Source organism: Erpetoichthys calabaricus, chromosome 3, assembly GCF_900747795.2.
Source record: "Erpetoichthys calabaricus chromosome 3, fErpCal1.3, whole genome shotgun sequence".
In the NCBI taxonomy this organism is placed as follows: Eukaryota; Metazoa; Chordata; class Cladistia; order Polypteriformes; family Polypteridae; genus Erpetoichthys; species Erpetoichthys calabaricus.
The window spans coordinates 24,808,370-24,834,256 of record NC_041396.2 but is presented as its reverse complement, the minus strand read 5'-3'; the positions used below and the strand labels follow the sequence as shown (position 1 = coordinate 24,834,256).

Here is a 25,887-nt window from a genome sequence, read left to right as displayed (position 1 = left end):
AGCCCAGGGAAAAAATGGAAGAAACCTTGGGAAAGGCAGTTGCTGAACCAACAGGCCCTAGCCTAATGTTACTTTTGTACTAAAAAAACATCCGCCAAGCGTCTGCATAAAAAAAAACATCTGCTAAGCAAATTAATGTAAATGTCAAAGGAACTATACTGTTATTTGAAAGATACAGCAAAAGCTGCCTGTAAGAAGAATATTGGACTGCCACTGCGACACCCTTATTAAGAGTTATTTTGTTATAGAGTTCCTGTCTATTCACCCGAGAGCTCCAGTAATAAAGAGCAGGAGCGGAGTTTCCAGTAGCCATGGCCCTCTTATCAGAGGTGTCAGAGAGCGCAGGGCCTGCCCCAGGCGTCTCTTTATTTATTTTTACCAGCCTGTGACTCCTCCTAAGATAAAGAGAGGGGCGAGCACAGCCTGGCACCGCCCACCACCACACCCCCCACCCCGTCTACCTGTGTACCGATTGTGAAGCTGTGACTCTCCGTCCCGCCCCGCTCTCCAGGGAACAAAACACAGAGAGTGTGGAAAACAGGAAATGGTCAGAAAAACGGAGCTTTTCACAAGTGAACACTTTCTCCCACAGGTAAGAGCCTCCAAGTGATTTTCTGGTTTCTCTGCTGATTTGTGAGATGGGAGTTGCTGAGGTGTACTTGTTGGCTTGTTAGTTCTCTTAGCAATGTGGCGGAGGTGGTTCAGCATCTGACTGTAACACGAGTCACAAAGCCCTCAAAGAGGTGACTGAGTCCATGTTGTGTTTCAGGTTTAATGAAAGCTCATTTAGAGATGAATCCAAAAAACTCCACTGGAGCACTGAGGTGGGGGTGTGTGTGGCGCTGATTTATTTATCTCTCACGGAAAAATCACTTTGGGGAAAGGTGGCTCTTATAGCAGCAAGTAGGAGAGTCTTGAGGGTGTGGAGGAGAGAGCTGCACATGGAAGGTTTTGTTATTTGGCTTTTTACGCCCTTGACCTCAAATGGGTTAACAGCTACAAATAACCCTCATTGTATCAAAAAACTTGTTCAGATGGCCAGCCGCATTTTTAAGCCACTTAAAGGTGGGTCGCTAACATTTCAACAGAAATGTGCAACAAGATAAGACATGATCTGGTGGCTGCCGTACAGATTAGGCAATCGTCTCTAATGTGCTTCCAGGAAGCCTCAGGCCAGGAACAGGCAAATAAGACCAACCTACAGTAAGCCGTAAGGGCAAGTGGACCGGCTTTCACAATATTTCAAAAAACGTCCTTCTAAATTTTGAAACCCCATCTGGAATACCCAGAGAAAAGACCACCGACACACAGGGTGAACATGAAGACAACACAGACAGGCACCGGCTTAAGCCTCAAACCCAGGGCACATCTCCGTTTTGGTCTCCCTTGCTTTCTCTTCCCCTGTACTTCCATTCCCATCACTCTCTTGCACACATCTTCATTGTTCCTCCTCATCGCATATCCACAGCACTTCAATCTCCTTTCCAGTACTTCCTTAGATGTCTCTCCCACTTTTGCTGTACCTCTTATTGTCTCATTTCTTAGTCTGTCCCTTTTTTTGTAATCTCACCATTCTCATTTCTGCCGTATCTAACTTCTTCTCCTGCTTTGCCTTTACTACCCATGACTCCATGTTGAATAGTGGATAAGGCTTTGGACTATAAAACCCGGAGGTTTCCTCACAGGTGGCGCAGTGGAAGTGCTAATGCTTTGCAGTAAGGAGATTGTGGGGTCGCTTCCTGGGTCCTCCCTGTGTAGAGAGCACTTTGAGTAGTGAGGAAAGCGCTATAAAAATGTAAAGAATTATTAATATTATTTTGAGGTGGTGGGTTTAAATTCTGTTTCTGACAGTGTGCCATTTGTTATGGGATTTTAAAAGCAGTGTTTAACGTTTGTGGTGCACCTCCTGTTGGAATAACAAATACAATTAATTGTACTACTACAAATGCTTGTGATGTACCATCTGTTGGAATAACAAATACAATTCATTTTACTACTGCAAATGTTTGTGGTGTAACATCTATTGGAATAACAAATACAATTCATTTTACTGTTACAAATGTTTGTGATGCTCCATCTGTTGGAATGACAGAGACAGAGGTTAAGGCTTTGGACCTCAGATCCTGAGGTTGTGAGTTCAAATCCCACTACTGACACTGTGTGACCCTGAGCAAGTCACTTGACCTGCCTGTGCTTGAACTGGAGAAACAAAAGAGATATAAACAACTGCTTCAAATGTTGTAAACTGTCTTGTTTAAAGGTGTCAGCCAAGTGATAATTTGGCCACCTTGTTAATCACTTTTAATCCAATGCATTAATAAATCTTCTGTTGTTAAAAAGGAAGAACTACAACAGTAAGTATATTGTCATTTCTGGTGACAAGATAAACAAAAGTGTAATATGCTGTTGTCAAAGAACTTACTAGAAGTTTATTCCAATGATACTCTTATTCCACTTCATCTTTTCTGACTTCTGTGTGGGGAGATATGCTTGATCAACCTTCTCCATTAGGCTTGCAAAAGGACAAAGGTCCGAGTCTTTAGTGTCCTGGTGCTTCCTGCCTTGCTATATGGTTGTGAGACATGGATGCTATCCAGTGACCTAAGATGAAGACTGGACTCCTTGTGTCTCTTCGGAGAATCCTTGGGTACCGCTGGTTTGACTTTGTGTTGAACGAGCAGTTGCTCATAGAGTCCCAAATGACGCACATTTCCTACATTGTGAGGGAGCGTCAGTTACAGCACTACAGCCACGTGACGCAATTCGGCTCACAGGATCCTCATTGTTGAGGACCTCAGTGGCTAGACCAGGGCAAGGGGATGCCCATATAACACTTGGCTGCGGCAGATAGAGGGTCATTTTCAGGGAGGGGGACTGACCGTGTGTCTACCTGGGGGGTTGAGCCTGATTAACTTAAATGGAGCCCAGCAGTATCTGTCTATTAGTTAATTGTGGAACTATATCATTAGATAGATAGATAGATAGATAGATAGATAGATAGATAGATAGATAGATAGATAGATAGATAGATAGATAGATAGATACTATAGTCTGAACACACTGAATTAAAAGGAAAGGAAAACTTCTGACTTGGCAGAAGTTCACTTCAGCAGCTCTAGTCATGGTATGGTAGACTAAGGAGATGAGTTGCCATTCTGAATGTTCTCCCACTGTAATTTTATTAATCCTTGAAATCTTTAGTAGGTTGGCATCTTAAGATCTTAATGCAGACTCTAGTCTGTCAGTAATAATAGATTCAGATAAGTAAACAGGGCTTGGCCATTAAAGGCTTTATATGTAAGAAGGAAGATTTTGAAATCAGCATTAAGGCTGATGCAATTAAGAATCTCTCTGTACTCTGGACATGTTACAATATATACAGGCCCAATTTAGAGTCACCAGTTAACATGATGTAACATTTTTAAACCTTCTTAATCCAATTCAGAGTGACAATGAGGCCAAAGCCTATTCCATCATGTACCAGGGACATGTGCAAATTTTATACAGACAATGACAATGCTAGTGCTTGAACCCTGGCTCACTTGTACACAACATTTTAAACTGGACCATTGTGGCTCACAGTATGCAGCAACAGTGCAAACATAAAGAATGCAAAATTAGCACACAACACCTTAATTACTAGTGCAGCCCATAACTACTCTTGTGCACAATTCCCTCTCTGGCCTAACAGGAAAGTGGTGACATGTCGATCAGTATGTGTATGCAAGTAAGAATTTCACTGTACTCTCTACTCGTGACAGTAATGACCCTCAAAAGATTAAGTTGGAACGCTGATGAGCTGGAAGTGATGGAGTTAGCTTGTGAATGTATGAAAATCTTAAAAACTGTGCAAATGACTGACTAGTGACCTAGAGTGTGAGTGCTTCTTGTTTCAAGAAGCCTGTAGCATTTTTCCAAGGGTTATAACCAAGTGGTTATCCATATAGCTGTGATTTTCTTAACTGCTCCTGTTCTTTTCTTAACTTGAGTACAGAATGGACTTGACCACCGTCTGCAGAGGTCAGGGCAGTTTATGTTCTTTCTGGGCAGATGCATATCCAAGATAGATCATTATGGAGGACATATGGAAGTTAGCCATACAATGATTGAAATAAAGTGAAAGTCTGAAGAAAATGTAGGAGAATTAATTTCTGAGACTTTCAGTAAATGAAGTAATGTTTAAACCCCAGAGACCACTATGAGCACAGGAATTGCAATGACTCTACCTTGCTAACTTTGAGTCTTCTTTAATGTCCTTGGAGGTGGGGGGGATTGGGGGGCAATGGAGATGGTAGAGGACACCATGATTCTCAGCCATTTCACCTGGAATATTACATAGTAATTATTTGTTAGAAGTCATCAATTGGAATGTATTTTGGAATGCATGTCATAATTAACTAAATATGCCAAATCCAATCAAAATGCATGGAATTTTTCAGTCTAACAGATGGTGCAGCACAAACATTAGCTTTTATAAATCCTATACTAAATGCCACATAACATTGCCATGGCAACTAGATAGATAGATACATAGATAGATACTTTATTAATCAATTTATTTACTATTGTTATTAATTTACTTTATTATAATTAGATGGATGCACAGAAACACATACATGTGTCCTTTATTTAAAGTAACACTAGGGGGCTTTTCCCCCTGCTCCCTTGGCTCACCTACCCCCCCGGCCTGCGCTCTGCATCAGCCATTTCATGTCGCTGTCGCTCGCGTATATGGATTTCACTCTCACCAAACAACAAATTTTTTAATTCTCATGGATAGGCCTCTTCATTGGGACGAAACACTACTTTTCCCTGATGGCAAACGAATTAAACAATCTACAAGTCTCAGACTTAAAGCTTAAATCCAAACAATACAGTATTTTCGATCTCTTTTTGCTATTCCATTATTTCAGCGAGTAATAATTTCCGTTAGTTTGCGCTAATGTGATCTTTACTATCATTTTTTTGAGACTTTCAAATTTTAGTACTTTTATTATCACTAACCTGCTCTACATGTGTATCACGCAAACGTTTTTGAATTCTTTACGACGTTCTACTTTGTCTTCTACTCTTTGTCTTTCATTTCCGGCACCAGGTGTGGTTAAATCTCTTGGCACAGTCGTGTCTCACAGGACATGAAAGCATCTCTCTGAAAAAGTCTCATCTCGTCCCAGGATTTTTTTATTATAATAGAGAGATTTGTGTAAAATCCACCTATGACAAGTTTCCATCAGTGTCTCTTTGTTCTTGTTGAAGATCTCATTTTAAAGTGACAGCTTGGATCCATAGTACCAGTTCCGATGCCATGTCATCTCCTAATCTCTTTTTATTTAAACTAAAAAGGTCCAGTGTAGTTTTGTAATACAGAGAACAAAACTGCACACAGTACTCTAGATGAGGCTTCATTAGTGTGCTCTATACAGTGCCCTCCATAATGTTTGGGACAAAGGGACATTATTTTTTATTTACCGCTCTGTGCCACAGTTCAAAATTACAAATCAAACAATTCTGACGTGATTAAAAGTGCACAGTGCAGACTTTCATTTAATGGGATTTGCGTACATTTTGGACACACCACGTAAAAATGACAACAACTTTTCTGTATGATCCCCCATTTCAGGGCACCATCATGTCCCAAACATTATGGAGGCCACTGTAGCTTTAGTGTAACCTCTCTTGATTTGTTCTTTACACATTGTGCTATATAACCTAATATCCTACTATTAGCAGTTTAGAGTTTTTTGCATTAAGATTTTACAAAATTGCCCCTAAAATGTGTTGTACATGTGGTTTTGCAATTGTGAAATGTGAAACTCACTAAAATTAAATGTTATGTGTTTTTCAGAAGTAAGAAGCATTGCTCCCTAAGGGTTATTTCACTGCAAAAACTGCTGTCTTTTCTAGGATACTTCCATGGGGCTCCACAATGTACATTCACACAGCCACTTCTGCCTCACATCACTCCTTTAGGGACAGAGGTAACACCAAGTGTTAACACCATCTGCACTGCATTTCCCCAACTCCATCATCACATCATTGATGGCCACATGCTCAGGCCAATGGATTTTAGCAACAGCAAAGTGCTTGCATTTTTTTGACGCTCTTAGTTTCAAAACTCCCATTGTGTATTCAAATCTAATTATTTTATAAACGTAGTACTTTGCACTTATTTGCATCAAACTTGCCAGGCCTGTATTCTGTCCAGGCCGCTCTCTAATGATTTGGCTGACTTTAACATTATATGCTGTTCCACCTAGTTTAGTGACATCTGCAGACTTAAATTAGAGGCCTACATTAGCTCTTTCTGGACCACTTGACCATCCATCTATTTTATGAACTGTTTAAAGTTTTGGTAGGCTGGATTAGATCCTGAAAGTGATGCAAACAAGGCAGGAACCAACCAGGATTCAGTCCCAATCTATTACAAAGGCATAAAGACACCACTTTTGAAAACGGTGGCCAGAGTCGCATACATTTGAAAACATTTTCTCCATGTTGTGGTGTGGACAGGCAAAAACATAGATTTTAGAAAACACAGACACTTTAATTGGTTCATGCTTATTAGACTATAAATATAACAGCAGGTCATGTCACTTGTAGAAAAAAATTCTCAGATGATTCTGAACTTATGGGGGTATACTGATGAAGGGGAATGAGACAGAGGAGAGGAGTGAAGTGGAGAACTTTGTGTCTTGGTGCAAAGAGAATGGTCTGCAACTTGACCATTAGCAAAAGGAAATGGTTATTGACTTTCACCACATTAAAGAGACCCTATGTCCGTTCACTGTTCAGTAGATGTAGAGTAAATGTAGAGGTGGTGCACTCCTACAAGTAATTGGGGGGCCACATTAATGACAGGTTGGACTGGCCTTGGAACACAGAGGAACTATAGAAGAAAGGGCAGATCAAGCTCTTTATCTTTAGGAGACTGTGTTCCTTTAATGTGGGAAGTGACATCCTGAACATCTTCTCCAACTCTGTGATGGCCAGTATGTCCACAAAATTATCAAGCTATTTAAAAGGGCAGACTCAGTTACAGGGTGCACCCTGGACCCCCTGGAGGTTGTAGCAAAGGAGAGAAGTAAAACAAAACTGAGTGCCATTATGAACAATGTTGCACATCCTCTCTCTGACACACCAACACTGAGGACTTTCAGGCAGCAAATTACTCAGCTTGTCAAGAAACGCTACATGGTCTTTTATACCTACAGGAATACGTCTGCATAATGTCTTACTGTGTCTGTGACAACTAAGTCATATTTTGTCTTTCTTTTTAATTTTCATCTTGGTTCTAACTATTTATATATTTAAAGAGCTTCTGTAAAATGCCAAATTTCCCCCTGGGGACAAATAAAGTTCTGTCCATCTTTCTAGCTATCTACTTGTATGTAGCCCTCCCCTGATTGGATCCCATTCATTACAATGTTTCATTGCTTCATTGATCACGCTTCCAGGAAGAAACACATATTAGAAAATAGAGGAGCTGCTTTTCATGTTGTATTGCTTACTTGTATGCATATACATTATATTTTGTATGTTTTGAATGCTTAATGCACAAAAGAATAATAATTTACTTGTCAGTACAATTTTGCGATAAATCCTGTAGCTGGTGGTGTTAAATTGCCCCTTCAAGGATTTTTTCTGGCAATGTGCTCAGGCCCAGTGTAATAAATGTCTGTGTAATATCTGTTTTTGTTCAATTCAGGATAGATAGATAGATAGATAGATAGATAGATAGATAGATAGATAGATAGATAGATAGATAGATAGATAGAAATATGGCTTTTTACAGAAGATCTTTAAATATAAATACATAAAAATGTAGCTAAATTAGTATCAACGTAAATAAATAAATATCCATACACACTTTTGGTCTGAACACACACCAAAATGACTATAAAGCATGAAAATTAAAGAGAAAAGAAAACTTCTGACTTGGCAGTCGCAGTAAGGCATTACGCAGACATATTGTTGTTGGTATAATGGAGCCCACATGGCATTTCTTGACACACATTTCTGCTTAATAATTTGTTAACTGAAAGTCATCAGCATGTCAGAGAGCAGGTGTGCAATTTCCTACATGATGTGTCAATGGAGACTGGTTTAATTTTACACTATTTTTAAATGAAAATTTAGTAGACATTTTCTGACTCCACTGTGAGAAAAAAACAAAACAAAATTTGGGCCAGTTGGCTACTATAAATGTTAGATCATCCAATCCAACGTATTAAAAACACGTACTGCTAAGGTGTGCGGAAAAATCAAAATAATGACTCCGATAAGTAAATTCAGGAAAATTATCAGTTGGTTAGGGTAAAAAGCAAATACAACCACATTTAAATACAAATGTTTGTAAATGTTGACAGAAACTAGAAGGTTCAAGGGGCAAGCCTATCAAATGTTTAAAACAATGACTCCTGTATTTACAGCAGGCTTACATTTACAGTGTGTTGTTTGACGCCTTTACCAAACAACAATGTGGAGCTTTTCATAATATGATAATGTTCAATGTGAATGAAGCAAACAATTAGTCCATCTTTATTTCAAATAGCACCATTCAGGGCTACAACGCTGGGCATATGCCGGCATGAAAGACTTTCTATAAAGTCATCACATAATGGCAGATGAAGCATTGGAATTAAAGCATTTGGGTGCTGGCAGCCATGATTATGCTTTTATGATTTTACTCTTTAGAAGAAGCCATACTTGGGTTTGCACCCATATCCCAAAACATGTATGTTAGGTTATTAGCAGCTCTAAAAATGAAAGGTTCCCTGTATTATCACAATGGATGCACTGTAAATAAATTAGACTGTGAATTTACAGTAAATTCCTTGACTGCTAATTGCATTACTTAAACAGTATTTGACTGTATCATGTGTTGGCCAAGTTGCAGGAATGACAGACTGCCAGATCAAAATTCGGAGGCACGAACCAAGTCATCCCATACAAACGAAAAATGAACAAAAGTAACGCCAGTCTTGGCAAAAATTGTCTTGGGCCAATTTAAGAGGAGCTCTGTCTAGCAGTTCTTCTATCTAAGAAATGACACCACCGTCCACGAATCCAGAAGGGGCGGAGTCAGGTTCCCTCACTGGGCAGTTTCTCAGTGTTACGGGGACAGAAGAAGAAGACAGTGTTAGTGATAGCACCCCCTCTTGGTTACTACATACCTCAGCAGAGCCCATAAGGACATCCTTTGACATTCATATGTGACATGTTACTGTATATTGTAACAAAAATATAATTGTATTCATCACATTTAACTAGACCATAAAGTTAAATGTGATGTAGCAATATGCTACTGTTGAATTACAAGAATTTCCTGAATTTTTATATATATGCTGTAAAAGTGCTGCAACTCAGTAGCCAATAGTCTACTGTAAATTTACTAAAACATTTTTTTTAATAAATATTGTGAATGGGTGGCATGGTGGCAGAGAGGTAGTGCTGCTGCCTCCCATTAAGGACACCAGGGTTTTCCATCCCGGGTCCTCCCTCTGTAGAGTTTACATGTTCTCCCTGTGTCCTTATGGGTTTCCTCCCACAGTAACACAAAGACATTCAGGTTAGGAGGACTGGTGACCCTATATTGGCCTTGTTCTGTGTCTAGTGTGTGTGTGTGTGTGTGTGTGTGTGTGTGTGTGTATGGGTGTGGGCACCCCGTGCAGAGTTTGTTCCTGCCATGCACCCGATATTTGCAGGGATAGGCTCAAGCTTCCCTGTGACTCTGCTCTGTTTAAGCAGGTAAAGAAAATGAATGAATGGATGGAAGCTGACAAGAAAAGAAAGCCTGGACTCTTGTTTCAAAGTCATTCAGCTCAAATCTGAGTGACATACCAAGATTACAAATAGTTTGGGAAGGATTAACACATCTCTCTATACTGTATATATTATAATAAAAAAATCTTGGGAAGAGAGACGAGACGTGACTTTCTCAGAGAGACACTTTCATGTCCCTTGAGACGAGACTTTGTGCCAAGAGATTTAACCACGCCTGGAGCTGGAAATAGAAGGCAAATAGTAGATGACAAAGTAGAACGTCGTAAAGAATTCAGAAATGTTGGGGTGATGCACAGAGCAGAGCAGGTTAGAGATAATGAAAGTACTAAAATTCTAAAGTCTGAAAAAAATGACAGTAAAAGATCACATTAGTGTAAAAAAACAGAAATTACTCGGTGAAATAACGGAACAGCGAAAAGAGATTGAATATATTGTTTGGATTTAAACTTTAAGTTGGAGACTTGTAGATCATCTAATTTGTGTTGCTATCAGGGAAAAGTAGTGTTTCTTCCCAATGAAGAGGCGTATTCACGAGAATTAAAAGAATTGTTGTTTGGTTAAAGTGAAATCCCGCAAGAGAAAATTTCAAGCCCCAACGAGACAAGACTTTATGCAAAGAGATTTGGAAAAGTGCTGCTCACATCTAAAACATATACAACCACACACACGGTTCAATCATTTCTCATTTGTGTGAATGCTATTGGCAGACAGTTCTTGCAGAGAGAAAGAAACAATATTCACTTATGGCCAGTTATACGTTGCGTTGTCACGATGTAACTCCAAACACAGAATCAAAATTCAATGTGATATTGACAAAAAGGTAAAAGCGAAAAGAGATCGAATACATGGAACATAGGTGATATGACAGAAGTATGTAGATGTTGGAGACTTGCAGATCATCTAATTTGTGTTGCTATCAGGGAAAAGTAGTGTTTCTTCCCAATGAAGAGGCATATCCACGAGAATTAAAAGATTTGTTGTTTGGTGAAAGTGAAATCCAGATACGCAAGCGGCAGAGACACAAAGTGGCTGGTGCGTAGCGCAGGTCGGGGGGTTGGCGAGCAGGGTGCGAAGGCCCCTAGTTTTTTAAAAGAATGAATGGAGTCAGCTGATCTCATTAATTTCGGGAGGTCACTCCAAAGTCTGGGCGCTATACAGCTAAAGGCCCTGTCACCCATAGAGTGCAGGTTAGTGTGGGGCACAATAAGATTGCCAGAATCAGAGGAACTTAGCGGGAAAACAGGAGTATAGTGATAGAGAAGGTCACTGGTGTCGTCTGGTTCAAGGCCATTTAAAGCTCTGTAGGTTAATCTTTGATTATGTAAGACGCAGGGAGCCAATGGGGGCAAAGCAGAATGGGTGTTATGTGTTCGCTGTTGCTGGTTCATGTTAGGACTATTGTAGCAGTATTGTGAATCAACTGGAGCTGTGAGATAAGATTAGAAATGACATCTACCAGTAGAGTTACAATAATCAAGATGGGATGTGATAAAAGCATGGACAAGATTCTCAGCATTAGAAAAGGAGCATAAAGAATGAACATGGGATATGTTACAAAAGTGAAAGTAGGAAAGTTTCTTAATGTGGTTTATGTGGGCGGATTAAGAAAGGAATGAATCAAAAATGACACCAAGATTCCTTGCAGCAAAAGAAGGTCTGATGAGATCACCGTCAAGATTGACTGAGAAGGAGCTCATTTTCTTAAGTTGCACTTTAGTGTTAATTTGCTAGAGTTCAATTTTGTTGCAGTTTAATTTTAAAGAGTTCTGCTCAATCCAGGTTTTAATTTCATTAAGGAAAGTTGTGAGCTGAGAGAGCCCTGATGAAGTTTTACTTTTAGCATTGAAATAGAGTTGAGTATTATCTGCATAAAAATGACATCCCAGTCCGTAGCTATGACTGATATAGCCAAGAGGAAGCATATAGATACAGAAGAGCAGAGGGCCAAGGACAGAGTCCTGATGAACCCTTTTTGTGACTGGCACTGAGCTGGATCTGCTATTACTAAGACTAAGAAACTTTTGCCTGTCAGTCAGATAGGACTTAAACTACTGGAGGACAGTGCCAGAGATATCCAGCATATTCTCCATTCTGGACAGTAGAATGTCAGGTCCGACAGTGTCAAATGCTGCACTAAGATCAAGTCAGGTTTGGGAGCATGCACTGGCACTGCGTGTTTCTGCACCCACCACATCACGAAACAGCTTGGGATCCTGGTTGGCAACCCCCCATTCAGACACATGGTCCAGTCCTACCCTGCCGCAGCCAGGTGTTACGTAGGCATCCCCTTGGCCTGTTCCAGCCACTTGGGTCCTCAGCAATGAGGATCCTGCAAGTCAGATCACCCTTGGGGAATCAAGCCACTTGGCTGTAGTGCTGTAACTGATGCTCCCTCACAATGCAGGTAATGTGCCTCATTCGAGACCCATTTGAAACAAAGTGAAACCAGCAGTACCCAAGGATTCTCTAAACAGACACAGTACCAAAGGAATCCAGTCTTTGTCTCAGGTCACCGGATAGCGTCCATGACTCGCAACCATATAGCAAGCACCAGGACTCTAAAGACTTGGATCTTCGTCCTTTTGCATAGATATTGGGAGTGCCACACACACCTTTCCAGTGACCTCATGACCCTCCATACTCTTCCAATCTGTCTACTGACTTCATAGGAGGAGTCACTAGTGATATGAATGTCACTGCTGAGGTAAGTAAGCCTCTCGACAAGGTTGACAGTCTCTCCACAGACAGGCACACTGCTGATGATGGCTGTGCCTAAGAGGTCAATAAAAGCCTGGATTTTGGTTTTTATTCAGGGCACTCGCAAGCCCAGAAACTCAGACTCTTTGCTCAGTCTCTCAAGCGCCCCGATCAGAGCCTCCATTGACTCCACGAAGGTCACAGCATCCTCAGCAAAGTCAAGATCAGTGAGTCTTTTTTCACCAACAGATGCCCCACAGCCACTGGACCCCACAACCTTGCCCAACACCCAATCCATGCAAACACTGAACAGATAAGGAGCAGAACACACCACTCACAAACCCCAGAATCAACTGTGAAAAATACAGGGGTTCTGCCTCCACTCTGCCCAGCACTCACAATACCACTGTACAGGCCGGCTGTGATTTCAACAACTTTGAAAACAACTCAGAATGTCCCACGTGGCAGCTTGATTAACTGAGTCGAACGTTTTATGAAAATCATCAAAGGCTGCAAAGAAACGCTGCTGATATTTGCCTTTGTGCTCCATGAGTACCCTCAGTGTCAGGATGCGGTCGATGGTAGACTTCTTAGGCATAAAACCGGACCGCTCGAGTTGCTGGCAGGTGAGCGAGTGATTATGGATCCTATTGAGGACGACCCTAGCAAGGACCGTACCTGGCACTGAGAGCAGTGTCATTCCCCTGAAGTTGCTACAATCCAGGAGATCACCATTCCCTTTCCAGACAGAGATGACAAGTCCTGTTTTCCAGTCAGTTGGGATGATGCCAGTCTCCCAAATGGAAGCAAAGTTTGCTTGCAATGCCAAGAGGACAGCCTTGAGAAGTTCACCCTGGATACCACAGATTCCTGCAGTCTTCCTTACCCTCAGACAGTCCACCACCTGTACAATCTCAGTGAGATTGGGTGGTTCACAGCTAATTGGAGGATCAGCCTCAAGAACCGTGGAACCAGAAATATCCAACATCCTAGCCAGAGGATCAGCTTTAAACAGCTGCTCGAAGTAGCCAGACCAGTGGGTCACAACTACAGTGTCATCCATAAGGACCATTTCATCAGCTGCTCTGACTCTCTGACAGATTCAGATGTGTGTAATCCTTCAGTTCCTCTGTAAGCAGGACATGGGTCAGTAGACCACAGATGGTGTGTCACTTGCTCACAGATTCCTCTCACAAATTCCTCCTTATGTGCCCTCAGAGCCGTCCTTCTCATTTCCCAGGTACAGACTGGAGCTGCCATCAAGCCGTGCACTGCAACTTCTCTCGATGATATCCAGAGTGACCTGCGAGATGAATCACCTCCTTCTGGGAACACTGGTAAAACCAACACAATGCTCAGCTACCTTCAGGGTCGTGAGGATGTGATCGATCTTCTACATTGCACCACCAGTACTGGAGTACCAAGTCCAACGATGTGGCTCAGGGGCGCTGGAACCAGGATCCAGCGATTCACAGCCCCTGACCTTTTGCAAAGTCAAGTAACATGGCGCCACTTTCACCAAACCCATGGGGACCAAGACAATCCTTATAGCCAAGCCCGCCAGTGCCTGTGGTCTCACTGAAGTCACCCATCAACCACCAAGCAAAGTTGCGAATAAAATGTCTCCCTCACCAAAACATCACTCACCCCGGTCGCAGTATACACCGAGACAACAGACGAGGCACCCAGAAAGTGCCGTAATCTGAGTCCGATAATATGCTCATCGAAAGGAGTGACACTGGACACCATTGGAAGAAGCCCATCCGCTACAGCAACAGCTACTCCCCGAGTATGACAGCCATTAGAGCGACCAGATCAATGAAAGGTTTACCCACCTACAGAGATCTGGACAGTCCTAGGTCTGCGTATCGCAGAGAGTGCCGCCACTGAAATGCAGAGTTTATAAAGCTTCTCCGATAGCCGAGGAAGATGATCATCATGCCAGAGAGACAAGACATTCCACACGCCTATGCGGATGGGTAGCCTCAAATTGGGACCCGAGTGCTGCTGTGCAGTGGGTGACACCTCAGCACCACACCAGTTCTGATCCTCACAGGATCCAACAGTATTAATATGCTGGTTTGTCCAGTCTGTTGCCATAAGAAAACCATTAGTTACCCGAAGTAGAGCATTTCAACAGCTGTGCGGTGCCCTGAAACCAGACTGAAAGGGTTCCATCAAATTATTAGAAGTTAAGTAATTGGTGAGTTATGAGACTACATGCTGAAGAACTTTAGACAGAAAAGGTAAGTGAAAAATAGGCCGAAAATGGTTAAAACTGTCAGTATCAAGGCCAGACTTTTTAAACAGTGGGGTTACAGAATCCATTTTAAAAAAAGTAGCTGGCACAAAGCCAGTGTCAAGGGATATATTTATTATTGTCGTAACAATCGGGATTATGGCATGAAGGCAGGATTTAATAAGTGTGATGGGGACGGGGTCCAGTATACAGGTACTGGGCCTTATCTTACAAAGCAGGTCACTAACAAATGTAGATGTGACTGGTGAAAATTTACAAAAAGAGCTGGATGGTGTGGGAAGACAGGGAAAGATATAAATGGATGATGGATTTATGATAGCTGAATTATTTAGATGTTTAATTTTATTGTGGAAAATCGGTGGAGGAGGTAATTGGGCCAGGTTGAAGTAATTTATTAACTACAGAGAACAAAACCATTGGGTTATCATGGCCACCGTCTATTATTCTGCCATAATATGTGTTTTTGGCTGCAGTTAGTGTATCCCTGTAAGCCCTTTGTTGGTCAGAGAAAGCCTGAATGTGCACAGTGAGGCCAGTCTTACATGACATTCTCTCAAGGCGTTGGCCAGCTGCTTTCATAGACCATAACTCTGAAAAGTACCATGGAGCTGAGCACTTACAGTGGTGTGAAAAACTATTTGCCCCCTTCCTGATTTCTTATTCTTTTGCATGTTTGTCACACAAAATGTTTCTGATCATCAAACACATTTAACCATTATTCAAATATAACACAAGTAAACACAAAATGCAGTTTTTAAATGATGGTGTTTATTATTTAGGGAGAAAAAAAATCCAAACCTACATGGCCCTGTGTGAAAAAGTAATTGCCCCCTTGTTAAAAAATAACCTAACTGTGGTGTATCACACCTGAGTTCAATTTCCGTAGCCACCCCCAGGCCTGATTACTGCCACACCTGTTTCAATCAAGAAATCACTTAAATAGGAGCTGCCTGACACAGAGAAGTAGACCAAAAGCACCTCAAAAGCTAGACATCATACCAAGATCCAAAGAAATTCAGGAACAAATGAGAACAGAAGTAATTGAGATCTATCAGTCTGGTAAAGGTTATAAAGCTATTTCTAAAGCTTTGGGACTCCAGCGAACCACAGTGAGAGCCATTATCCACAAATGGCAAAAACATGGAACAGTGGTGAACCTTCCCAGGAGTGGCCGGCCGACCAAAATTACCCCAAGAGCGCAGAGACGACTCATCTGAGAGGTCACAAAAGACCCCAGGACAACGTCTAAAGAACTGCAGGCCTCACTTGCCTCAATTAAGGTCAGTGTTCACGACTCCACCATAAGAAAGTGACTGGGCAAAAACGGCCTGCATGGCAGATTTCCAAGACGCAAACCACTGTTAAGCAAAAACATTAGGGCTCGTCTCAATTTTGCTAAGAAACATCTCAATGATTGCCAAGACTTTTGGGAAAATACCTTGTGGACTGATGAGTCAAAAGTTGAACTTTTTGGAAGGCAAATGTCCCGTTACATCTGGCGTAAAAGGAACACAGCATTTCAGAAAAAGAACATCATACCAACAGTAAAATATGGTGGTGGTAGTGTGATGGTCTGGGGTTGTTTTGCTGCTTCAGGACCTGGAAGGCTTGCTGTGATAGATGGAACCATGAATTCTACTGTCTACCAAAAAATCCTGAAGGAGAATGTCCGGCCATCTGTTCGTCAACTCAAGCTGAAGCGATCTTGGGTGCTGCAACAGGACAATGACCCAAAACACACCAGCAAATCCACCTCTGAATGGCTGAAGAAAAACAAAATGAAGACTTTGGAGTGGCCTAGTCAAAGTCCTGACCTGAATCCAATTGAGATGCTATGGCATGACCTTAAAAAGGCGGTTCATGCTAGAAAACCCTCAAATAAAGCTGAATTACAACAATTTTACAAAGATGAGTGGGCCAAAATTCCTCCAGAGCGCTGTAATAGACTCATTGCAAGTTATCGCAAACGCTTGATTGCAGTTTTTGCTGCTAAGGGTGGCCCAACCAGTTATTAGGTTCAGGGGGCAATTACTTTTTCACACAGGGCCATGTAGGTTTGGATTTTTTTTTCTCCCTAAATAATAAAAATCACCATTTACAAACTGCATTTTGTGTTTACTTGTGTTATATTTGACTAATGGTTAAATGTGTTTGATGATCAGAAACATTTTGTGTGACAAACACACAAAAGAATAAGAAATCAGGAAGGGGGCAAATAGTTTTTCACACCACTGTAAAGGAAACCTATTTATGCTTTAAAGGAGCTGTTTTAGCTAGCGCTGAAAGAAGGGCTGTGTTATAGTGATCAACAAGACTATCTAGTGCAGATGGAATAGATGAAGACAAAAAAGATCAGAAATAGAACTAGCAAGGATAGAAGGACAGATATTTTTAAGGTTTTTGAAAGAAATTTGACATTTACAGGTAAGTGGAGGGAGAGATAGTGACAGAGAAAAGTACTGCTTAATGATCAGACAGTCCCAAATCACTGCTATAACAGTCGCCAACAGATAAGCAGATGTGCAGATTAGGTTCAATATATGACCACCAGAGTGAGTAGGAAAACTGAAATGTTGCACCAGGTCAGAACAGTCCAGTAAGGATAGGAATTCATTTCTCAGCTTACATGTAGTAGTGTCAATATGGATGTTGAAATCCCCAAGAAGAATGACTCTCTGTGAAAGAGAACTTAAGTGGGTTAATAATTCAGTCAAAACACAGAGGAAAAGCTTTAAAAGCCTACCGAATATGTCCATCTTTCAAGCAAAGACAATTGTCGAGTGTTGATTGGCATCTTCCTTGTTTCCGATGCATATATGTGATGACAAAAAGGATCCAGAAATAATAATTTAATCACATATTCCCAGTACTAATTTTCTCATGGTAAGTATATGTTTTCTATTCACTTGTGTATGTTCTCGCATAAATATGGAAGTAACTCTACAAACAAAACTGACTATGTGGCATGAAATGTTTGTGATTTGATCTGTCGGAAGGAATCCACCACTCGGGATGACAGGTTGAAAGGTTGTTGTGTCGTAAGAAGTACTGGGCTATCACACAGCTGGTTTTCTTTTAAAAAGGCAAATACTCATAATATTGATATTTTTGTGTTCATTGTTTTACAATATGTGTGTAATCGCAAGATGTGTATTAATAGTCAACAACCGTGTTAGCTTAAAAAATGAACATATTTAGTACGTTTTTAAGATTTTCTTCTGTGCCCAATAGCCTACACTGTAAAGTGCCAGTGCAGGCAGGAAGATTTTTTTATAAATTTGTAGAAAGTGATTAACTTTATAATACAATTTCCCACGGAAAATTCATATATATACATACATATATGTACATACACACACCATGTTTGTGAAGAATAACTTATCTTTTAAATAATTTACTAGGAATAAAAAAAACAAAACAAAATTAACCCCAGAACACTGTCACCTTTCTTGATTCTCTTCTTTCAGGTTACTAACAAAAGTGTAACGAGCAAAACATGTGGAAGATCAGCTTCTTCATTACAGCAGCCATATTGCAAGTGCACATTTTGTGGCTCTTTTTTCCTTCTGCATCAAGCCAAATAACTACGGTTATCTTAAGCAATGATACCAAGGCAATCAGCCCTTCTCCTGGAATCACACTGCAGGGGATAAACAATACAGGAGCAGGAAACAGCAGGACCTCTTCCTATTTTTCTTCTGCCACTCCAGCCTTGAATAACACAAGACCATCAACTGAAGCAACAACAACAACTGGAGCTTCACTGCAAAATGTCACGTCACTAAGTCAGCCAAACATTTCCACCACGGTGAACAATGGCAGCCAGGATCACACAGGCCTCCCGTTATCTACTGTTCAGAGTAATTACTCCATTGCCACCTCTACCATGAACACTACAAGACCGACTAAGAATCCAATTGCAACATCTAAACCGTTCACTCCACCACAGAGCATGACTTCTCTGTCCAGTCATACCTCAGCCCAGTCCACATCTAATAATAATAATGGTAAGTGCTAACAATTGGCAGCAGAACATAAGATTGTATAGTATGCTTTGAGAATATTTCTACTTTATTCAAGTATAAAATTTTCTGTCTACTTTTGTTTTATTTAATTCAGTACATTTTCAAATTCAGACAACTAATTTTTGTCCTCATATATTTTTCTAGATTATTGCAGTAGTAAACATGAAAACAAATGGGCTACACAAATATGTAAAATGTTTTATTTGGTCAGTTATCTAAAATACAGGCCCTTAAGATCTTACTCTCTACCATACTATTTAATCCATTTGTCTTATTCTGTCTGTAAAATAAAAAATGAAAATTTCTGTGAAATTTACCAAGTTTCCAACTGTGTCCTTGTATTTTTGTTGAACTCATTTTAAAGTAACAACCTTGAGCCATTATACATCCTTCCATAATTTTAATCACTTTGATTATGTCCCCTCTTAACCTCTGTTTGCTTAAATGGAAAAAGTTCAGCTCCTCCTATCTTTCCTTATACTTGTAGCTCATACCTCTCAATCCTAGAATCAGCCTAGTCACTCTGCTCTGGATTCTTCTCTAGCACTATTTTGTCTTTTTGTAGCCCTTAGACTAAAACTGCATGGAGTACTCCAGGTGACGCCTCACTAGTGTGTTATAGAATTTGAAGCGCAACCTTCTTTAACTTGTACTCCACACCTAGTGATATATAACCTAACATCCTATTACCCCTATTGATTTTTTTATTCTGTATGTTATTTTGATGTAGATAGTAATGAGTTCTCTACAACACCCATGTGATTCTCATATGGTCTATTTTCAAATTTCCAACCTCCCATTGTGTAATCCAGTCTAATATGTCGAGTCTCTTCATGTAATACTTTACATTTTAAATTTGATCTGCCCAAGCCTGTATCCTGTCTATGTCCCTCAGTAACAATTTAGCCAATTGTACATTACCTGCCCTTTTGTTTAGTTTGGTACCATCTGCAAACTTAAATGGCTCAATGATTATAGTAGAAAAGCAGCATTCCCAGCACTGGTCCCCGAGAGATGACACTTTTAACATCACCTAACTCTGTAAAAGACCCCCCTCATTATCACTCTTTGCTTCATGTGTTTGAGACATTTTTGTATCCACTTACAGACTGCGCCCTGAATTCCAACTTGTTTTAGGTTGGTCACTAACCTTGCATGTAGTGCTTTATCAAAAGCCTTCTGATAAATCAAGATAAATAAAATTATATGCACCTCTCTTATCACATGCTTTTGTTGCTTCCTCATAGAATTCTAGCATATTAGTGAGACATGAACTTGCCCGTCTGAATCCATTCAGACATGTGCTGTTCAATCATTTCCTTAATAACGGCTTCCATTAGTTATTTAGATCTGCCAGTCCCCATTTTTATACAGTAGGATATTTGTTAACATTCAGTCTTTAGGAATTTACCCAGTATGCACACATTTCTGAAAAAACATTTGCGAAGAGCTTGAGTAGGTCAGAAAAGCTCTAAATATTTATAAAAGTAATTAATTACTCACTAACTTGATTAAGCACTTGAGGATAAATGCTATCTAAAAAGTAATCTCCTACAAATACAAAACTAACACATAACAATAGACTTTTCACTCACTCACTCGCTAGGTCAATTTAAACAGACAGACAAATTGTAATGTATTTTGATCCTGTAAACTGCTTTTGTTAGATGCCTGCCAAATATACAGAAATTAAACAGGACAGAAAAAAAGACAGAGATAGATATGAATGTTGATAGATACACTTAGCTGTTTTGTAAAATTAATTTTAAATGGATAAATTTGCCATTTCAACCATTCAGGCTACACCAAATAACTGATAATGAAATAAAGAAAATCTTTTTGGAAAGGTTTTCAAATTTTTTAAAAATCAAAAAATGAAATCTCTTGATCTTGTAAGTATTCAGAACTTTGTTGAATTCACTTGGCACCAATTACAGAGTTGTAACTTTTATAAAGTGTGTACAAGCTTTGCACACCAGGATATGGGCAGTCTATCACTGGTTAAGAATCCTCTCAAGCTCTTTCATGCCCAGTTACTCAATTTGGCTGTTGGCCAACTCTAGGAAGAGTCCTGGTGGTTTCAAACGTCTTCATTTCCACAATTACTAAGAACATTGTGCTCTTGGGAATGTTCAAAGATTTAGAAATGGTTTTATCCCCCTACCCTAATCTATGCCTTAACCATAACTTGATCTCAGAGGTCTACAGAGAGATCTTTAGGCTTTATGGTTTGGTCTTCGTCCTGACATGTAGTGTGAATTGTAGGACCTTCTATACACAGGTATGCACCTTTCTAAACAATGTCCATTCAATTCAATTTACCTCTTGGAATCAATTTAATTTGTAATTGAAGTTATAGACACATCTCAGGGATAATTAAAATCAAACCTGAGTGCAATCTGCAGAGCTACAGCACAGGGTTTGAATACTCACATGAATAGGAGATTTTAGTTTTTTAATAAATTTGCAAACCTTTCTGAAGATATGCTAACTTTGTTATTATGCATTATTGAGTGTAGATTGATGGGCAAAAATGAGCAAATATTTCTATTTAAAACAAAATCTATATCATGCTAAAGTGTGCAGAATGTGAAGGAGTCTGAATACTTTCTGAATCTATTATAGACAGACAGACAGACAGACAGACAGATAAATAGAATAGGATGCTAACCACTGAGAGAATATTTTTTGTATAATCTTTCTTTATCAATGTTAAACAGGTTTCTCCTCTCGTCTAATATTTTAAAAGTCTTGAGTATTATTTTATAGCCTTGAAATGTTGATATACAGTATGATTAGCAGCTAGCCACCAACACAGAATGATGCATATATTTTTTTCATAGCCTTGCAATGTTGATAAATGCATATTATTAAACATTCTTTAGCACACATGCAACAAAATGTCTTTTGATATTTGTCTCATAGTTGTCGGATGGTCTGGCTTGAGCCACTCAGAAATGGTGATTACTGTCTGTGTCAGCATCATCCTCACAGTGTCTGTGCTAGTTCTTTTAATGTATTCATTAAATAAGTGTAAGAAAAAGAGAACTCAGTATTCACACAGACCTCTACACAACTTTACAGATGAAACAGGTAAGAATTTATTCATTAGTTCTTTTTATGCTTTTAAAGAATACTAATTTTTTTGTGTTATAATATGTTCAGATTCAGATAAAATTCCACATACATCAGTTATTTGTAAAGAATTACTCTGGGAATGGGACATGGACCTCCATCTGTCTGTTGCCACACATCCCTACTATTCTGCAGATACTGGTGGTACACTTATCTAAGCATCTACTTGCATTAAATTTTCAGACTTAATTATGTTCCAAGTAAAAACCTTTGAGCTTTCTCCGAACCTCCCTTGCGAACAATTAGTTGTCACTATAGTTTTCACAAAGGATCTTGGCAGAATCAAGCCTGAGTCATTCCCTTATGTTCATAAAGATCAGAAGCGGTGTTGTGCTTTCAGGTTAATGGTCATTTTTCTTGGGTAACAGTGCCCATGAAAGTTAATGGTAAAAATTACTGCAAAGAAAAGGAGACTAGTAATTACTCCAAAACATAAATCAAATTAATCAGAACATTCTCAAACAAGATTCCAAGTCTACCCAGTAATAATAATAATTCATTACATTTATATAGCGCTTTTCTCAATATTCAATGCGCTATCCACATAGGGAGGAACCGGGAAGCAAACCCACAATCTTCCAGTCTCCTTACTGAAAAGCAGCAGCACTACCACTGCACCACCTGTGAGGACGAATACTAAAGTGAAATAAAGTGAAACGAATATAAAAATAAAATAAACGAAATAAAGTGAAACGAAGTAATAAAGTGAAAATGCACAAAGAAGTTAAACCTGTACTAATGGAAACTTGACATGAATGTGGCAAAAAAAAAAAACCCTTCAAAGAAGGAAGCTGGTCTTGATCAAAAGAAAAAAATATATTTTGTGAGACCAATGGCCAAGTCCAAAAACAAATACTAAAGTTCAAAACAAACCGAGACAATGGAAAAAATGTTTGGAGGCCAGATTTGAGTACTATAGTCCTATGATTTACATGTCAGTTTTGACCCATCAAAGGACCAATAAAGAGATAAACAAGGACAGCTTCAAAATATGTGGAGAAATGTGCCAGGAAAATTTAATGAAATAATTTAAAGAACTGATTGGGGCAAGGTCCACAGCAAAATACAGTCATATGAAAAGGTTTGGGAACCCCTCTCAGCATGCATAATTGACTCTCCTTTCAACAAAAAAGATAAGAATCTGAGTACTGGGGTATTTTCCGAACAAAGATTTTTTATTGAAGCAGTATTTAGTTGTATGAAATTAAATCAAATATGAAAAACTGGCTGTGCAAAAATGTGGATCCCCTTGTAATTTTGTTGATTTGAATGCATGTTACTGCTCAATGCTGATTACTTGCAACACCAAATTGGTTGGATGAGCTTGTTAAGCCTTGACCTTCATAGACATAGACATATTTAAGGTGGTCAGTTGTAAGTTGTGCTTCCCTTTGACTCTCCTCTGAAGAGTGACAGCATGAGATCCTCAAAGCAACTCCCAAAAGATCTGAAAACAAAGATTGTTCAGTCTCATGGTTTAGGAGAAGGCTACGAAAAGCTATCTCAGAGGTTTAAACTGTCAGTTTCAACTGTAAGGAATGGAAACAGGAAATGGAAGGCCACAGGCATAGTTACTGTTAAACCCAGCAAGTCTGGCAGGCCAAGAAAAATACAGGAGTGGCATATGCGCAGGATTGTGAAAATGGTTACTGACAACCCACAGATCACCTCCAAAGACCTGCAAGAACATCTTGCTGCAGATGGTGTATCTGTACATTGTTCTACAATTCAGCGCAATTTGCACAAAGAACATCTGTATGGCAGGGTGATAAGAAAAGCTCTTTCTGCACTCACGCCACAAACAGAGTCGCTAGTTGTATGCAAATGCATCTTTTAGACAAGCCAGATTCACTTTGGAAAAAAGTGCTTGGACTGATGAGACAAAAATTTAGTTATTTGGTCATAACAAAAAGCGATTTGCGTGGCGGAAGAAGAACACCGCATTCCAAGAAAAACACCTGCTACCTACTGACAAATTTGGTGGAGGTTCCATCATGCTGTGGACCTGTGTGGCTAGTTCAGGGACTGGGGCCCTTGTTAAAGTCGAGGGTCAGATGAATTCATTCCAATATCAACAAATTCTTCAGAATAATGTTCAAGCATCAGTCACAAAGTTGAAGTTATGCAGGGGTTGGATATTCCAACAAGACAATGACCCAAAACACAGTTCGAAATCTACAAAGTCATTCATGCAGAGGGAGAAGTTCAATGTTCTGGAATGGCCATCTCAGTCCCCTGACTTGAATATCATCGAAAATCTATGGGATGATTTGAAGCAGGCTGTCCATGCTCGGCAGCCATTAAATTTAACTAAATTGGAGAGATTTTGTATGGAAGAATAGTCAAAAATACCTCCATTCAGAATCCAAACACTCATCAAAGGCTATAGGAGGACAACGTCTAGAGGCTGTTATATTGGCAAAAGGAGGCTCAACTAAGTATTAATGTAATATCTCTGTTGGGGAGCCCAAACTTATGTACCTGTATAATTTTGTTATGATGTATATTGCATATTTTCTGTTAATCCAATAAACTTAATGTCACTGCTGAAATACTACTGTTTCCATAAGGCATGTCAGATATTAAAAGGAAGTTGCTACTTTGAAAGCTCAGCCAATGATAAAAAAAAATCCAAAGAATTAAGAGGGGGTTCCCAAACTTTTTCATATGACTGTACTTACAGAGTAATATATATACAGTGCACAAATTGAAACTTGGTAAGCTGATGAAGAGGTTTTTTTTGTCAATTTTTAGAAACAGTATGGTAATAAATTTATCAGATAAACTTGTAAAATTTGCAAGCTCTCATTATTTAATTTGAGAAGGTAAGAAACTATTAAATTGTGACTTTAACAGATTGATAAAATAAGAATTAATGCCACTTAAAAAAGGTTTTAAACAGCAGATTGAAAAGGTACTAAAACCAAGATTATAGCTTACCTTCCACGTATCTTTTCAATATAAGGTGCTTTACGTGTTTTCCGTTATTGTGAACTGACTTTTGTCTTCATTTTGTCTATATAGCTGACCGCTATCATGCTCCTGATGATACCCTGGTAATCTCAGGAGGTCTGTATGATGGGCCGCGGATCTATAACCCAAACATGTCAATCTTGGAGGAAGAAGATGACATTCATGTAGACAATCAAGCATTTGGATCAAAACCTACCCAGTTCAAGTTAGAGTTCCTGCCAGAAGAACAAGAGAGACATGGAAACACAGGAATCCCTGCTTTTGAAACATTTCAAAGTCCAAGTGTCATTTCCTGATTAGTAAGAAACACAAAAATGGGTGTTGCATGTAAGAGTTCAAAAGATTAAGTAACAGAGTCATTTGCTAACTCTGTGAGGCAACTGGAAGTACTGCAGTTATGCTTGTCTTCATGATTATACAAAACATGCCATATTTTACTTTATGATTAAGCATAAATTGTGTAGAGTCTGTGACATAAACTTTAAAGCCATCATCTCTATGTTTAAGCTTTATCTTTCAGCAAACTTTAAAAATACATATTTTACGTTCAATGCCTTTTTTCAAAAATAGGTGTCAAATTTAAATGGAACCTTGACCTAAAAGATGTTCAGTGTTATGAAACACTCGGGTAGAAGCTGTTTCTAATCTAAATACTTTTTTATGTATACATCCTTAACACCTCATTCAATCTATGGATACATTTGAGAAGTACATATTCACCTCTCACACGCATTACATTACTGACTGGCTATTAATCTTTTCCCTACTAATTAAACTTAATTTCTTTCTTTACCTCTTTGGAAGAGTCACCTGATTTTTCTCCTCATATGAAAGGGGTTTTGCAATCAAGAATTTGTATTCAGGGGTAACAAGACAACTGTTATACATGATGCTATTTTTCTTTGCCACTGTCTCCTAGTTTTACCACAGAAAAAATATCCCTTAAATTAACATAAGCATGCTATATTCTGACCTTGTTGAAAACACATGTCTCTCAAGTTTAACTTCAGTTTT

At 39.4% G+C, this 25,887-nt stretch overlaps 2 protein-coding genes across 3 annotated transcripts in view; one reads left to right on the top strand and one right to left on the bottom strand.

Annotated features, from left to right (window-relative positions):
* Positions 1 to 25,887, bottom strand: part of slc25a55a (solute carrier family 25 member 55a) — a 640,168-nt gene that overhangs the window by 317,544 nt on the left and 296,737 nt on the right. The window lies entirely within an intron of this gene.
* si:ch211-105j21.9 (sialomucin core protein 24-like) lies at positions 446 to 25,537 on the top strand. Its single transcript, XM_028796486.2, has 4 exons — positions 446 to 592; positions 18,208 to 18,747; positions 21,691 to 21,858; positions 24,925 to 25,537. Exons 2-4 carry the CDS (start codon positions 18,237 to 18,239, stop codon positions 25,167 to 25,169), a joined length of 924 nt encoding a protein of 307 aa, XP_028652319.1. The 5' UTR covers positions 446 to 592; positions 18,208 to 18,236; the 3' UTR covers positions 25,170 to 25,537.

Coding starts and splice junctions, on each gene's coding strand:
- si:ch211-105j21.9 (XM_028796486.2), top strand. CDS start 18,237: ATGTGGAAGATCAGCTTCTTCATTACAGCAGCCATATTGCAAGTGCAC. Junction 18,748..21,690: donor CACATCTAATAATAATAATG/GTAAGTGCTAAC, acceptor TTTGTCTCATAG/TTGTCGGATGGTCTGGCTTG. Junction 21,859..24,924: donor CAACTTTACAGATGAAACAG/GTAAGAATTTAT, acceptor TTGTCTATATAG/CTGACCGCTATCATGCTCCT.